The sequence below is a fragment of the Zeugodacus cucurbitae genome, chromosome 2, assembly GCF_028554725.1.
Source record: "Zeugodacus cucurbitae isolate PBARC_wt_2022May chromosome 2, idZeuCucr1.2, whole genome shotgun sequence".
Classification (NCBI taxonomy): Eukaryota; Metazoa; Arthropoda; class Insecta; order Diptera; family Tephritidae; genus Zeugodacus; species Zeugodacus cucurbitae.
Window position 1 is genome coordinate 84,885,184 of NC_071667.1, and position 16,313 is coordinate 84,901,496.

Consider the following 16,313-nt stretch of genomic DNA (forward strand, 5'->3'; position numbering starts at 1 on the left):
ACATTTTATTCAGTCTTTTTAGTATATCTATAATATAAAAATGAATCGCAAAATGTGTTGCTAAGCGCATAACTCGAGAACCGCTGAACCGATTTCGCAAATTCTTTTATTAGAATGTTTCTAGAGGTACCGGGATGGTTCTTACGGGGAGAAAAATTAGAAAAATTGCCTGAAAAAGTCTTAAATCCCCAATATTCTAATCACCCATACAAACAATTTGTGTCGTTAGTTTCGAAAAAAGTCGAGAAGGGCCAAACCGATCTAGCTAATTTTAGTTTTGAAATATTTATGAAAGGCCAGGGAAGGATTAGAAAGTAAGTAAATATGGAAAAATTGTGAGGAAGATAACAAAAAGATGATTTTATTTGAATTGACAACAAAATTATAAAAAAAAGAAAAGAAAACAAAAAATAATAATATTTTGAAAGTTGTCATTGTTGCTTTGTTAAAATATTTTTATCATTGTGCAATTGTATAAGGCTGTGTCGATAGCCCAAAACAATTTGTAACAAGTAGGGAAAGGCAACCGAACATTTTATACTCTCGCAATTTATTGATGTAATTTTATTAAACACAATTTGAAATAAAGTCCAATAGAATAACGAAAATCAGCATATATAGTACATGAGGGTTGAGGCAATCCCTGAACCGATTTCACTTATTTTCAACACCCAGTTATAATGGGAATAGGGGCAACTTGCCACCTGTTAGTGGGCAGACAAACGGCAATTCGGCATTGAAATTACTCCTAAATTGCAAATCAACGAAACACCAGTCTGAAAAATCGCCAAAAAAAAGAGCTATAAAGCAGATTTTCCAGATATTCAAATCGCTGGAGGTACTGCACAGGACTTTAAAAGATTTACGCGACCACGAAAATATTTTTGGTGAAGTCATGATTCTGTTGGCAGGTGATTTTCGCCAGACTATTCCTGGATCAACTGTTGCTGACGAACTAATCACATTCCTAAAATCATCTAATTTGTGGCGACATATAAAGAATCGCCAATTAACAAATAAAATACGAGTGTTTTTCCAACAATATCATACTGCGATTGTAGAAATAGTTGAAAATGGTAGCGACGAAGTTGACACCTCGATGGATTAATAACATTTTTAACGGGTTTCTGTCACTTCATGGCCTCGAAAGAGGAGCTTATTCATCGTGTTTTTCCTTACATGAAACCACAATATAATAAACATAAATGGCTGATTGAATGACCTATGTGGTATTAAAAACCAAAGATGTCAATGATCTCAATGCGACAATTTAGGATTATGTTCCAGGACAGTTGACACAGCTACAAATCAGGATGATGTAGTCAATTATCTCACAAAATATTTAAAATTGACTTGACTATCACCTCTCACTTTGCAATTAAAATTAGTGTAAGTTGTCATCATGCTGCGTAACATAAATCAACCTCGACTTTGCAATAGAACAAAACTCGCTATGAATACGGTAATCAATATCGTCATCGAAGCAATCTTGGCTTCGCCAACTTGCAAATTTGCTAATTTGTTAAATACTTCAATATACGACAAAAAAATTCAAACTTTAACAAATTATTATGATTAATTTCAAATATATATAGCTATATTGAAAAAAATACTAATGTAATGTATATCTTAGCCACAAAAACGTGTGGCTGGGTCTGCTAGTATATAATATTTATATATTTTTTCTTGTTGATGAAGAAGGTGACAGGCGAAAGCAATGCTTTGAAAAAGTCATAAAATTTGTGAAACGGAATACAAATAATTAATTCAGTAGTAACTAGTACTCATAATAATACCACAAAGCAGTTTAGAATAGCGCACACTTATCTATAACTGTAGTACTCATATAGAAGGAAATCAAATATGTAATCCTTTGTTGTTGATGAAACCTAAAAGAGCTCAAATAGTATATTCGCATATGATCACAAAGATATTTAGGTATATTTTTCGCATCAGTATACAAGGCAGTTGGCATTAAAATGACATGCCACTGAATGCTGATAAAGCATAAATAGTAGACAGCAAAGCAGTTGCTCAGCTGCAACTAAACGTTTTCTTTTCACATAATTTCTTACCACTCTACCAATTGATGTAGTCTATGTAGTACAGTAATGCCTGCTTTATTACCTTTAATGGATATTGACAGCAGAACTACTTTACTTTGTTAGAGGTATATGACAGTGGGTCTCTAAATTATAATAAAAAACAGCATTGTATCTACACTACTATACTAGTATCTTTATCTCCAGTCAGTGTTGTGAATCCAAAGAAAAAAATAATTTTCTATTTCTTTTACCTAGTATTGAATATGAACCTAAAATATTATTAGAATTTGATGGAAGACATTTTTCAGTATTTTCTGGGTTAAGGGGCACACCTAGTGTGAAATTTCAAAAAAATCTATTTTTTTGTTTCATATTTCACACCTTTAAAAATAACATATTAAAATATCAAATCGATATCTCAAATAGTTTTTGAGTTATAGCAATTAAAAAAAAAAACAAATGATCCGAACACAATCGAATTTTTTTAACATGTTCTATATATAGTTCTCCGTACAATGACCTATCGATTTTTGATCTGATCAAAAAATCGAATTTTGGCAGGCCAAAAACGATCAAAATTTTGTGTAAAATTCGACTATTTTTTTAAAACGCCGCCATATTGTCAATTTTTGATTTTTATTTTTTATCGTAGGTCATTGTACAGACAATATTATCTAGTTTAAGGAGAATTTTATTTTTTTAGATTTCATCCACGGAGAAGGCCGGAATAACTGCAGCAGTGAAGGACCTTTTTTTCGAGCCGTTGGAGATCGCCTATAACTTAAAAAATATTTAATTTTTTTCTTCAAAAATTTCACTATACATATATTCTTCAAACATGTATAAATATTTCTTAAAATTTTGAAATAATTAAGAAAGTATTTTTTTAATAAAATTTCCCAAAAATCACCTTTTTTTTAGGCCATTACACTAGGTGTGTCCCTTAAGCCATCTATTTAGTTACATAATTTATTACAATAAAATTAGTAACATAATAAGACAGAGTAGCTAGCATTAAATGAAGACAACTGTACCTTCCTTTTGCTATCAATTCGCTGTGAAATCGCATATGCAGCATTCTTTTGACGTTGGCACTTACACTTGATGCCTTTCAAATATCAAAAGAACTATTACGATTACGTATTTTGCGCTGACTGCCTTTTTTGTTTCCCAATTTGAGTAAAATTGAAAAAAAAGTTCAAATACAATATCGAAAAAGTTTTTTTTAGAAAATATATGTATGTATCTGTGGTTTTGTATCTTCATTTAATCTATAAATATTCAATATTTGCTTAATTTTTTCAATGCTGACTGTGGTCAGTTGCCTTAGAGCCCATGCTGAACACACACGCTTCTATCCGAATTCAAGTCGAAGGCAATCGACCGTACAAATGCGGTAACATTAATAATTTTCTAACATTATAGAGTAATTTAAAAGTCCAAGCGTCTATACAATGTTGTTGTTGTTGTTGTTGTTGTGGTACAATGCTGCATTTAACTCAAAGTAATGCCTTTTTTGTGCTCAAACACATACCAACAAAAGCATTGCCCGGTCAGTTCATGCGGTCATATGTCCTCGTTTAATGCCTTTTTATTTGCATATGCTCGTCGTCTATATTATTACACACACACACACACACACACACACAAAACTGCAACTCACACAAACATTTATACCGTTATGTGCGCGTATATCACAGTGTGAAGCGCTAGTTCATTAATTATAACAAATAGTTCCCCACAGTTGTGCCGCCAGGCAAGTTTAAATTGGAGTAAAAATATTCATGTGTGCCGGGTGTATGTGGCTGTGTAAAAAGCAATACATATTTGTTGTTGTTGTTTCGTTTATGCAATTTATAATTTTTAGCGACACACATATGTAGAAGTGCATCAATTAAATGTTGGGAGAAAAACGTTTCTTTTTCCAACCGTTTCTTTTTGGGGCCAACAGGACGTATGAGTAACGTTCCTGATAGAGAATATTTTTTAAAAGAAATAAGAAAGTTTCTTTCACTTTTACGCTTTTTGCTCAGAAAAAGTTGAAAATTGGTGTGAGTAAACATTCTAAGTGAACCTGGTTACCTTTCCAATACACCCTACCGCAAGCACCACTCAACATAAATATTTTGTCAATTCGGAAACTTCAAAAGTAAACGCCTTGCGAGGCCCCCCCCTTACCACATTTCGTTGACGAATTCCAAACCTGCAGTAATTCACCACAGGCATTTGCTTTGACTTGCAGAAAATCAAAACTTTATCTACACCATTCGGAGAGCAACATTCAACAGGATTCTGCTCTAATATGCAGTAATTTTGTGTCAAACTAATCGCAATGAAATGTGCGGAAAATTAGAGTACAAAACTTTTTAAGAAGCAAAGCGGTGAAGGAAATTCGTTAGGCCAGTAGGTGAGTGAGTGATTGTGCGCAGTACCAGTAAGTGATAGCAAATTAAAAAGGAAGCAAGGAAGGAAGTAATGTGAACTGACGAAACTGCTGCAAACGAACACAGAGTTGGATTGTGCAAAATTTTCACAAAATTATATATGTACATGTATGAAAAGTTTCAAAAATCAGAAAAGGGTCAAGGACTGGATTTTTATTCCTTGATTACTGGAAAATATTACGAAATTTGAAAAGTACAGTTATGATAAAAATAACTAAATTTGGAATTATACACCTCGCATAGTCATGACAGGAATGCGAAGAATATCGTTGTATTGAAAGCATGTACGGAAATGTTAACTGGAAACCATTATTAGTACCCTAAATGACTCCAGTAGCAGGGAATCAGACTTTTCTTTACCCTTCCAACAGAATAAAATGAAATCTCGAAGTCTTGTCCAATCTGACCAATAGGAACTTGAAAGTATATAAAACTATAAACATATGGGATTCAAGATTGAATCTTCCCCCGTATACTAGTCGTTTAAAACTTATAAATCTTCCCACACTCACTAGTCGCAGAGAAATGCTAGGTATAATTTTTCTAGTAAAACTTCTGAATGGTTTAGTTTGTAGTTCATTCCTTTTGTCTGATATTAAGTTTAATGTCCCATTGCGTTCATCCAGGCAGTTTAGACCATTATTTCTAAAATCTTCTAGAACAAATTTTGAGTTAAATGAACCATTCTGCCGAATATGTCATGATTTTAATTCGCATTCCAGCACATTTGATCCATCTGACTCAATATTTAGCATCAAAAAAACTATTTTGTCTTCTCTTAATAAATAATATTCAGAAATTTTTAACTTTTTGTTTTTATAAATTTTTAAATCTCAGCTGTTGAAATGTTTCTTTCTGTAGCTGAGCAGTTTGAGAACCGGACGCTTAAAAATCTCTTGCCTTTCTAGACTCGGCAAATTCCGCTCGTATGCGGACTGCGCCCCACGCGTCGGTTGGGCGGGAGGAGGGTAATCGTTTGGGTTAATAATAATAATAATATGATTTCCATCTAAGTCCAACGAAAAATTCCTTCAAAAAAGTTGCTGTTGCCAGAAGATAGGACATGGATAGGTATGGATCGCAAATAAGACTCTTGCTTATCGCCGTAGCAATAGACTTTGGGTCTATCACAAATCTTATGAGGCGACTTATGTCTAATCGGACAAGTTCGCATGGTTCGCCTAAAGTATGGAGATGTTCCAACCCCAGTCTTGCGAAAGCTGAACGATGGAGGAGGAAATGACTTGTTGTTTCCACCTCGCCTTCCTCCATACAGCTATGGCAGTTTGCGTCCATTTGGATTCCTAGCCTCATCGCATGTATGCCTATTCCGCAGTTCCGATGAGTACTGACACTATTACGGAAAGGTGATGATTCTGCCGAAGGATCTCAGAATCGAGCAGTTTTTGGTTATTAACTAAAGCTTTAAAATATAACGAGATCCAGTGATCCAGAACACAAGAAGACAACGGAGCGCCGACTAGTTCCTAACATGATAAAATAGGCAGACGGGTCCCCCTCCTTGCGAGCTCGTTCGCTCTGTAGTTGCCAGCGACTCCGCTGTGACGCTGCACTCACACGAGTCTAATAGTAAATTAACTTGACGCTAACGATATTGACCTAAGCCAATCCTTAACTAGCTTTGAGGCAATAGGTATTAATTTAGACAAATAAAAAAAAATATTTTTTTTTTTCAAAAATCGAAATTTCCCGTTATTATTTGAACACACAGGTGTGCTTATGATTCCCATCTAAATCCCAGCGATAAATTCCCGCTCAGCTAAATATGTACAAAGCTACAATTCGTTCACTCTTTTAGTCCGTTTATTTGGTTTTGCTCCAACCAAACTATTTCCAAAGGGCAATCACTCAAACAAATCGCCTAAGCACTCTTTTGCGATGTCTATCGGAGCGCACGAAAAGTACACATCAATCTATAATTTTATACCCAACAACGGAAACATGTGTTATGTACATACATACATATAGATGGGTGTGCGCGTGTGTGTTTTACTGTTTGTCAGAGTTGACCAACTGCAATGAACCACAATTTATTTGGTACATATTTCAACCCAATTGCAACAACATCAGCCATTCAATGCATACACGAGTACGAGTACGAGTATGTATGAAGCCTGCTGCTTCTGCTGGCATTTCGGCATCCTGCTAGGCAAATTCTGCTCGGCACACCACTTGCTACCGCTTGCTGTTATGTACACAATAAATTTGATTTATGAAACAACAACGGCTAACGGGAAAAATTAAATATAAAAAAGAGGAATAACGAATAACGAAAAAGTTCAACTTGCACCAATCTGTTGTCTGTCCAATCCTTTTTCGCTTGCTTCATTGCTCGGCGGCTCCTGTTTTTTAGTTATTCATAGCCACCGCAGCGCGATGATGTCGATGGCGTGGGAGAGCGCACACACTGACACACACGGCAAGGCACACACGCGGCAAAGTTGTGTTGCGGCAGCAATAATTTTTAATCACATCAATGATGGTTGCCACAAGTCTGTTGCATGCAACATCGTTATGATGTAACAATAACGAACGCGAATAGAGTAATGCATGCAAAAACAACAACAATAATAATAACAACAACAATAGCACCCAATGCTACCGAGTAGCTACCGGGCAGGCGCATTAAAGTCGGGTGTAAAAAAAATGAAAATTAAAGCAATTTGTAAGCGTCATAAATCATTCAGCAGCGCTAACATAAAGCCAACGCAGGACACACAATATTTATTCGCCACTAAATTCACTTTCGCACAAGCATATGTGCATGTACGAGTACGAGTATGTGGTGCACAGGCACAGGCATATGCATCATAGAAAATTGAAAATTACAGGCGCAGGGAAGTGGGTTCCTCAATTATTTATGAGGAAATTATCATACAGTTACTTTCGAGTATTTCTCAGCGGGGCAATAGGTTAGGTTGGGTGTAGCGGTTGTCTGTCTACGCTCCAAGGCCGTTAGTAAGCACATTGTAAATTGAATCGGAATGAATTTCCCCACACATACTAGTGGTCCCCTCTGCAACACCTTGTGCTTTTGATCGAGTAGACCAAGACCGAATTGTCAAATTCGTAATAAGCAATCCCGAAAACCCACGAGTAACGAATCCAATGAATTAAAAAAATGTCCGCCATATTTGGTCTAAAAGAGTTTTTAAAAACCGACACCGGATTCGTTATCAGCGACTCTGATCTGATGGGTTTAAATGGACCTAGGATTCCAATTCAATATAAGGTACACATAGTAAGACCCAGGCCAGAAGCACAATTTTGGTGTGGCTGTATATTCATTGTAAGATATCTCCAGTCTGCTGCCGTTTCTTCTAATCAGACAGTGATCTGTTAGCACCACTACTAAGATTGCTATGCCATTCCTTATAAATTTCAAGATTCGACATGTGCGGTTCTTTTTCCATTCAGGCCATGTTTGTCAGGTTATTGAGCAAGTCAGAGATTGTTTCCACAGAGACTCAGCTATATCTATAACATGTTCTTCAATTAAATATCTACTCTATCTTTATCGGAATCTAACTGTAAGTTGGTGTCTGGTCTGACTAGTTCATCTGTTTCGCAACTTCAGAAATATCACTATGTAATGAAACCCATTGCAGGTTTATCGTGAAATATGTTGCTAGTTCCACCAATAGCTCGAGACTTAATTATTTCACTATATTCGAGGAGATCCCATGAGACTGTAGTGATTTTAAAGCCGTTGGGCTATCTGTGAATATATTACTCCAATCGATATCCTCTCTAGAGAGAAAGGCAATGGTGAGGGCCGAATTTAATCTCAGTTCTAATGGATTACGAAAGTCCGTGATATTGAATAGAGACGAGAACTTGCTGATTATATCAGAATATCCCATATTACAACACCATCAATATAGCTCATAAGTACTTACATGCATGCAACTCAGTAGCTCCGCTAAGTCCAATGTCGTAGTTCGTTTGTTGAGCTATGAGTTAAACCCCAAATACTTCTTATCATTAGATCTAAATGGGCGCCCTACATAAACTCGAGGCTAACTTCATTAATTATAATTATTTGGCTATTGTTTTCAGATTAGTCCCAGCTACAAAACTAAGAGCCCCTAAGCACACCAGTGAGAAGAATTCGTACCGAATATGGAAAAAACAGCCGTAACAGCCATCAACAGCCGTAAGTCAACTTCTGTCATTAGCTAGTATGTAGGCTAATAGGAGCATAAAGCAAATTGTTCAGTGAGTTAAATTGAGTTTTGGATTGAACTTATCTTTTCCGAAGTCGCTTTTATAGTTTTCTCGATTCGTATGCATGTGAACGAAACACTTCAATGCTTATCACTAAAGGTATGCCATATATAATTGCACCGCTACGCGGAGCTATCAGTTTCTCTATAAATTAGAAACGCGACATACACCAGTCAACAGTTGTCAAGCGAATGTGTACGAGTCAGTCCAAGTTCTAAGCTGAAAAAATGGTGCTGAAGCAAGTAACCGTCTGCGTAATATTGTTGTATTTGCTGTGTGCGCGTGCCGAAGCACAGGTTGGTACTCACATTACTTCTTCTTTGAAACAAAACAAAAACTATGAACTTTTGTATACAAATAGCCCATCGACAATGATTTGCAAAAAATTAATCAAGAATTGGATAAACTCATACTCAAATATGAATTGGGTTCCCCGTCAACGGAGGATGAAAAAGAATTAAAAAAAGAAGTGGGTAATTTACAGACAGCCAGGAATCTAGAGGATGGTGGCAATGAAGAAGAAAAGCGAAAATCCCTTAGTGCAAAAAGTGAAGCTATAAAAGCATTCGAGTACTATCTAAGCCGCAGAGAAGACTTAAAAGCAACGATTTCTAGACTCTTATCATTGGCTGAGAACTTAAACGATAGTTTGACTGCCAATAACTTGAAGAGCGCTCTGAACCATGGGAATGGTTATAAAGAGTTCGCCATAATGAATGCTTTAGAACGCTTGACTGCCGTACAGAGTAACCCGACTATTCCAAATGATCCGAATCAATATCCGAATCTAAATCCGAATCTATATCCGAACAGGCCAAATGATTTAAGTAGTTTGCTCGACATTTTGTCAAAATTCATAGGACCTGGCGGCCAATTGTTTTCACCTAATGTTTATAATCAAATAACTTGGGATCCGTCGAAGAACAACGATTTAAATGACCAACTAAGAGATTTGATAAAGAAGTTAAACAAAAAGCTTGATTCGTTTAAAAACCAGGATAATGAAGACTGGTCTGAGTGGTTTGAATGGTTCGATGAATAATGTGAAAATGAAGTAACAGTTTTTGGTGAATGCACGTGTAAGGTAACGCTCTCTTTGTACAACGAATGCCATCTTTTTGTTTTTGTTTACATTCAAATATTTAATCAACTATACTATTATATATATATATATGATACAATAATAATAAAGCAATTTTTTCCAACAATTTGACTTTGAAATGCACCCACCTTTTTGTTGAATAGTTGTAACCAAGATATCATTCATTTTCTTCTACTTTTTTTGGATTTGCCAGTTCGCAAAGATAAGATGAAATTTGCCAAAAAAAATTCACAATCATACCAGCAAACCAATTTGCATTACAAGCGATGAGAATGGGGCGAAAAAGTGAGCGAATACACATGGGAATGTAAGCTTGGCTCGAATCTCAGTAGTATAAGGAAGGCGCCAAAGAGATAATTTGATATATACGCAACGAAAGCGTAGGAGCTTACACCTACTCGATAGGCAAAGTGCAATAAATGAAAATGTAAAAAATCGGCCCATAAAATCCACTGAGTGGAGTGAAGTGGGTCTGTAGTAGAACAATGGAGGATAAAAATCTGCCTAAAATACCACCGAATACACTTACTGCATAGACTAAGCTAACACACGCAACAATAGCACGCAACAGGCCATTTTAGCACAAAAGTCGGATGTTCGAGTCTTTCTGGGAATAAACACCTGTGTAAGTAAGATTTAAGCACACACTTGTCTTTAGCCATTGTGTTCTTATCCTATCTGCTTCTCTCTCTCTTACACTGACAGCTCACATTTTGTAATTATGTATGTGAATCGGTTTTAACAATCGGAATTTTTCCAAGAAATATGAGAGAAGCAGAAATAAAAGAAATCCGTCTGAGAAAATTATCCAAATGTTAGTTGTATTAGTTTTACAAAGCAGTTAAAGAAATATTATATCCAGTAAGAACGTGAGGAAATATTTTTAAATTGATGCATCTTGTATCCGAACTAATTGATTTGTATTTAAGGCTTTAAATTCGTAGACTTCAAAATATACTCAAACAATAAAATTCAAAATAAAAGAATATTTCACACCACACTAAAATAAATGCTTATTGCTGCTGCAAGATAATAAAAAATGTTGTTTAACTTTCCCCAACAAGTCATTCATCACCTTTAATTGGAAAACAATACGTTGTGTGCTCAAGTGTGTTTTCTGCAGAACATTGACACATTGCAAAGAATAAATATTTATGCCAAGGATGGCGATGTGTTTCCCCACAAAGCCAATCAATTCTCCGCACAATTATTACAGCACCGGCACCCTTATTGCCGCATGTAGTTGTAGTATTTTATTGCCAATTCAGACCCAAAATCGACAAATAAGCAATATAATTTTTTATCTCCACAGCGAAAAGGCAAACAGTGGCAGTCACAAGCAAACCAGTTGCTGATTCCTTGGGCTTTGTTGAAGTCAAATAAAAACGGTATTTTTTCACACACTCGTACTCCTGAAGACGGAAAGGCATAAAATGCGTAATGTCACACTCACACCCAGCCATACACCGCAGCTCCCCAAGCGAGCCCTTGAAAATTAGCAAAATTATTTGCCTTGACTTTGATTTATTGTGCATGTGCTTACTTGGAGCACGCAATAAAAATGGAAACTCAACACCAGAAGATCGTCAGCTTGACTTTGCCTTGAATTGAATATCGGATTTTGATTGATGTCGCGTCAAGGAAGATATTAATGCTTATTATAAAAACGAAATTACTCATGACGGGCGATGCAATAAACTGCAAATCGTATCAATTGTATTGTCTTCAAATCGCAAATTGTTGGCGCATATAGACTTATGAATAACTGAAATATAATTTTGAATTCCAAAAAGTTTCATCAAAATCAGTTTTAATATAAACAAAAATTTTAATATAATAACAACAAAATTTCAACCAAGTCTTTTGAAGAAGAAACCTGTGGTAAACTTTCTTGATCGAGTGGCTTATTTGATATATTATACATATATAGAGACAAAACAAAGCCACTTTAAGGTGAGTGCCCGTCCAAGAGAGGTTTCACTTTTTCATAAGACATCTACAGAGCACTTCCCCCTAAACAAAGTTAACCTCTCCTTAGGCGTAGGGGTTCCAACTTAGCATTATACCATCGGAATCCACGCTATTTGGTTAAACAGAGAGAACGAGCTGGAATCATCTCATCACTTTCTTCTGGAATGTTCTGCTTTTGTGAGGCCAAGACAAAGATTTCTCGGATCTCACTTTATTTGAACAACCGCTCGAACTAGGGGATTTAGCAGTGGAACTTCTCTGCAGATAGTAGGTTCAGGACGTTTTGTCGAATCTTAATATCTAATCAAGGCTTCCCAAAGGACTATGTCATAGTAGCCAGGAAAACGGTGACACGGCGCCCAAAATGTTGAAGTTAGCTTCCCAAGCTAGGTTTTATCGAGGTGTGTAAAGGCAGACCGGATATTCGGTGTGCCAAAGCGCTGCTTCTTATTAAGGTCTCTTTACATAAATGGCAAAAAACAGTCAAAGCATCATTCATACAGCACCAGATTATCATCCAGATCAGGATTCCAATAAAAATAATAAAAAAGGAATTAGCAACAACAAAGCAACAAATCCTCTCTTTAATGTAGTATTTCTGATACAAAATGTTCACAGGCAAAAGTTAAAACGAAAAAACAACAAAATCTTTCATTTAAATCAATCGACCGAAAACTAATGGCTCGATACATGGGTCCAAAGTAATCGGCTACATCAATAGGCGGTTTCAAATACATGCGGCGACGCCAGTCCATCCTTTGACTGGGAAATAATGCGAACAAGAAGCAATTGCACAGCAAAACACAAATTGCAGAGGCGGGGCGCAGGTGTGGCGAAAAGCAGTTCGGCTGGATGGGCTGGCAAACTAGGCAGGCACATTTTAATTTATGCGAATTAATTCACAAACGAGTATGGACCGAGAGCGGGGCCACGTGGAGTTGGTGTGTCGGCCTACGGTGCAAATATTTGATAGTTAAATTATTTGGTAAGCAACGTGCGCTGATGGGGGCGCGCTTAGCTAGCACGGGGTGCTTGAAAGTGTATACCTTGCTTTAAAGAGAGACAACAACTCAATGGTTAAAAGTTGTTCGTATGCAATTCAAATTGAATTGAATTGTATTAAATTGAATATTAGGAAAATAAGTTTTTTTTCTCACTTTGCCAAAGGCAAAAAGAGCCAATATTTTGCGCGTAACTAACTAACTAAATGCTAAGCCAGAGATTTACACATTTATCTTACTTTTCTATTTCCATTTCCATTTTTATTTGTTTTCATTTATTTTTTTGTAGAAGCCTCAAAACTTTTGTATTGCAAAATAGATATATGCCGGAGGACGTTTTTTGCTTTTGCACCCCACTAACCGCAAGAGGATCAACTGTTGAGCGGCTAAAGTGTTGACTTTTGTGTTGCCTTTAATCTGCAATGCAATGCATGTACATACGAGTATATCTTATATAATAGCTGTGTTGGTACTTGTGTGTGAATGCACGCAGTGGTTTTGTGGTAGCGCACAACTTTGTGCCTCCAGCTCTAGCTCTGCTCTTCTCTTTTCTTTTATTGGCATATAAACACTGGTATTGAACAGCAGCGCAATTTAGTTGGGCATTAAATTGCAATTGAACTTTTAAAGAATAGAATCACTGAGTTTCCAACAAAGTTAACTGTGCGTAGCCGTTGGTTGGTGGAAAATAAATTCTAAGTAGTTTTATGAAAATGCTGTCATCCATTACTACATCCATTAGAGTATTATTGATGGCTTCTTGAAATATTATTTTGTTTAGCCATCTTGTAATTTGAGGTCTCTTTTCGCGTAAAATCTAATTTTTGTTCTAAAAGCTTTTGCTACTCAGCTTTTGATATGTCAAACTAGTATAAGGTTCAAATGTTCTCAAATTTAATAACAGTCTTAGTCAGCCAAAATATATATGATATAATTTAGACATCATGTTCTCTAACATTCTATCGCTAATTTCTGGAGAGTATTGAACTATACAATTTAAATGACAAGGGTACATGGAATGCTGTCAAAGTTAATGGCAGTCTTAGTCAACAAATTTGAAAGCAATTTAAAGCAACAACATTGAAATTGCGCTTGAAACTTATTAAAGTACTTTTAAAGGAAGGTCCTTCTAGACGATATCATAGGAGTGCCTACTGAACACTGTCCGAAAGGAACACAGGCATCAAGTTGTCAAAACTGTTTGAAAGAAGAAGGCAAGGTACATTCACCTAAGCATTTCCTCTTCTACTGTGCAGCTTTTGCCACACTGAGGTTAAAATACTTCGGCGAACCTAGCGCATTGGCTAGAACTGTCATTAACCGACTCAAGAATTTGTAACAGATTCCAAGCGCATTGCCGAATCGTGAGTGAATCTTTCTGTATCACCAAGAACAGTGCTCAAAACTGTCCAAGTGGGATCTTCCTGCATTCGCGGAGATATGCACACTAACTTAACCTAACCTAAATACCTAAACCAACGACCTTCTTTGAAAAAAATCTATTAATTTGCTCATTCTAGCATTGATTTCGGGAAATATTAACAAGTGTATGTTAATTATAAGCATTAAAATTCGTAAATAAATGAGTAAATCAATTTATTTACATTTAAGTAGTTTATTCATAAACGACCAGTTACCATATACGCATCAGCCCTGTGTCTCTTAAAGCAATTTCCATTGAACGCACTTATGACTCAATGCCACAAAACTCATTGCTACGGCGGATATTTATTTTAAGTAATTTACATAAATACTAATTGAATATGTAAATACACTACTAACAAGTAACACCCTCCAGCACATAACCGCATACATAACACATTTGCTAAAATCATTTTAGTATTAATAACAGAAGCCAATTATGGAAAATCTAGTAACGCACTTAAAACACAAATCGGAATTAAAACGAGTATTTGTAGTATGCAGTTAGTAAAGGGGTCACACAACAAAATGAATTCATGGGAAATTTGAAAATTTTATACTTTCGTAAGCATATACAGTTCTCGGATTTATTTATCGGAATGCTGCCGATTTTTCTGATCCATATAAATATTATTTTCGGCTCCTGTTCTTCACCACTTTTTCTCAATACTCTTTTCATTCATTTGACACACCCTGTATACATCAATGTTTATGCCACAACTCGATTAGTCCACATATTATGTATTAATGGACGTAAGCACCAAACATTTCATTAAAACGAACAAGAACAACAGCAAGAAAGCAATAACTGCCGAATGACTTAAATCAAAGGAGTGAAGTGGAGCCAACTTGGTTAGCATATGCACACACTTCTATGCCTAGTTATATACATTAAGTTGTGTATAACATGCTGTTTACTCAGGCATTTGTGTTCAAGTATATAAGGGCACAATAATAATGACATCAAACACAATACTGTTACACATAATTGAATATAAACCTTAATACACACACACACACACACACGCACATATACCGAACCGCACACGCTTTCAACTGCGTCGACCACTTTACTTATTACTTGTTGTTTTTGTTTTGTTTTTGTTTATGTATTTGGGGCGAATATAATTAGTTGTTGGCTCCCAGAAGACAATGGCGACACATAAATGTCCAAATATACACACACACAGCAAATTCGTAGTTTGGTTACAATAATTGACTTTGAGTCGAAGGCATTGTAGAGTGTAGAGAAGGCAGGGCTAAAGTGTAATAGAAATAGGTATTTAAAGAGCTTTTATTGCACTTTATGCCGTAAGGGATAAGAAAACATGTTTCTCGAGGTAATCGAGTGCGAGACAGATGTGTTTTGAAGTTTGCCTTTATTTATTGTCACGTATACGCCATGGCGCACACTTTGAACTGCGGCTCCAGTTGTGTTGCACAATTTAAATGTAATTAATTTAAAAATAAATTAAATAAGAAATTTTAATTTCACACAGAGTAACCCCCTTATATGTAAGTAAAAGATTTTTCATCATAAAAGTTGTTGTTTTTTTGCTTTTGTGAGAAATGATATGGGCGAAAAGGTACAAACACGCTTTTGATCATAACTCAGGAGCTACAAAATAAACCCGATTTCTGCGGGTCAATTTCTGAATAAGCAGAGATATTTCACCAAAATGTCTTCCAAATTTGTTAAAATGTTTCAGTAATCCTTTGTGGTGCCATACTCCAAGCAGTCTCCACACCCTTCGCTCATAATGAACCACACAGTCTTCGCCTTATCTCAAACACTCAAAGCATTTCAAAATGCACATTGCACCATTTATTGCAACATTGCAGGCAGCAGCACTGACAACGGTTTGTAAAGCATGTTGCAAACGCTTGTGGCACTTACATACACATATACCGTTGTAAGCTTGTTTGTTTTCACCGCATAAATACGAAGTGAGCGAAATGTTTTGTCGCACCACAATGTGAGAGTGGTGCGCAATAAGTGTCAGTTTGACTGTTGACTCGTTGTTTTGTGGCCACAAAAATTCCGCTAAAATCTAACACTTCTACATGCCGCCGCTTTACA

General features: G+C 36.1%; 1 protein-coding gene across 1 annotated transcript; it reads left to right on the forward strand.

Annotated features, from left to right (window-relative positions):
- Nucleotides 1-8,872: 8,872 nt before the first annotated feature.
- On the forward strand, nucleotides 8,873-9,934 carry LOC105218207 (uncharacterized). The gene is made up of 2 exons (XM_011193645.3): nucleotides 8,873-9,033; nucleotides 9,099-9,934. Exons 1-2 carry the CDS (start codon nucleotides 8,965-8,967, stop codon nucleotides 9,777-9,779), a joined length of 750 nt encoding a protein of 249 aa, XP_011191947.2. The 5' UTR covers nucleotides 8,873-8,964; the 3' UTR covers nucleotides 9,780-9,934.
- The last annotated feature ends 6,379 nt before the right edge of the window (nucleotides 9,935-16,313 follow it).

Excerpts from the sequence above, each read along its gene's own strand:
- LOC105218207 (XM_011193645.3), top strand. The coding sequence starts at position 8,965 with ATGGTGCTGAAGCAAGTAACCGTCTGCGTAATATTGTTGTATTTGCTG. Across the intron at positions 9,034-9,098 it reads GTGCGCGTGCCGAAGCACAG|CCCATCGACAATGATTTGCA; the intron begins GTTGGTACTCAC and ends GTATACAAATAG.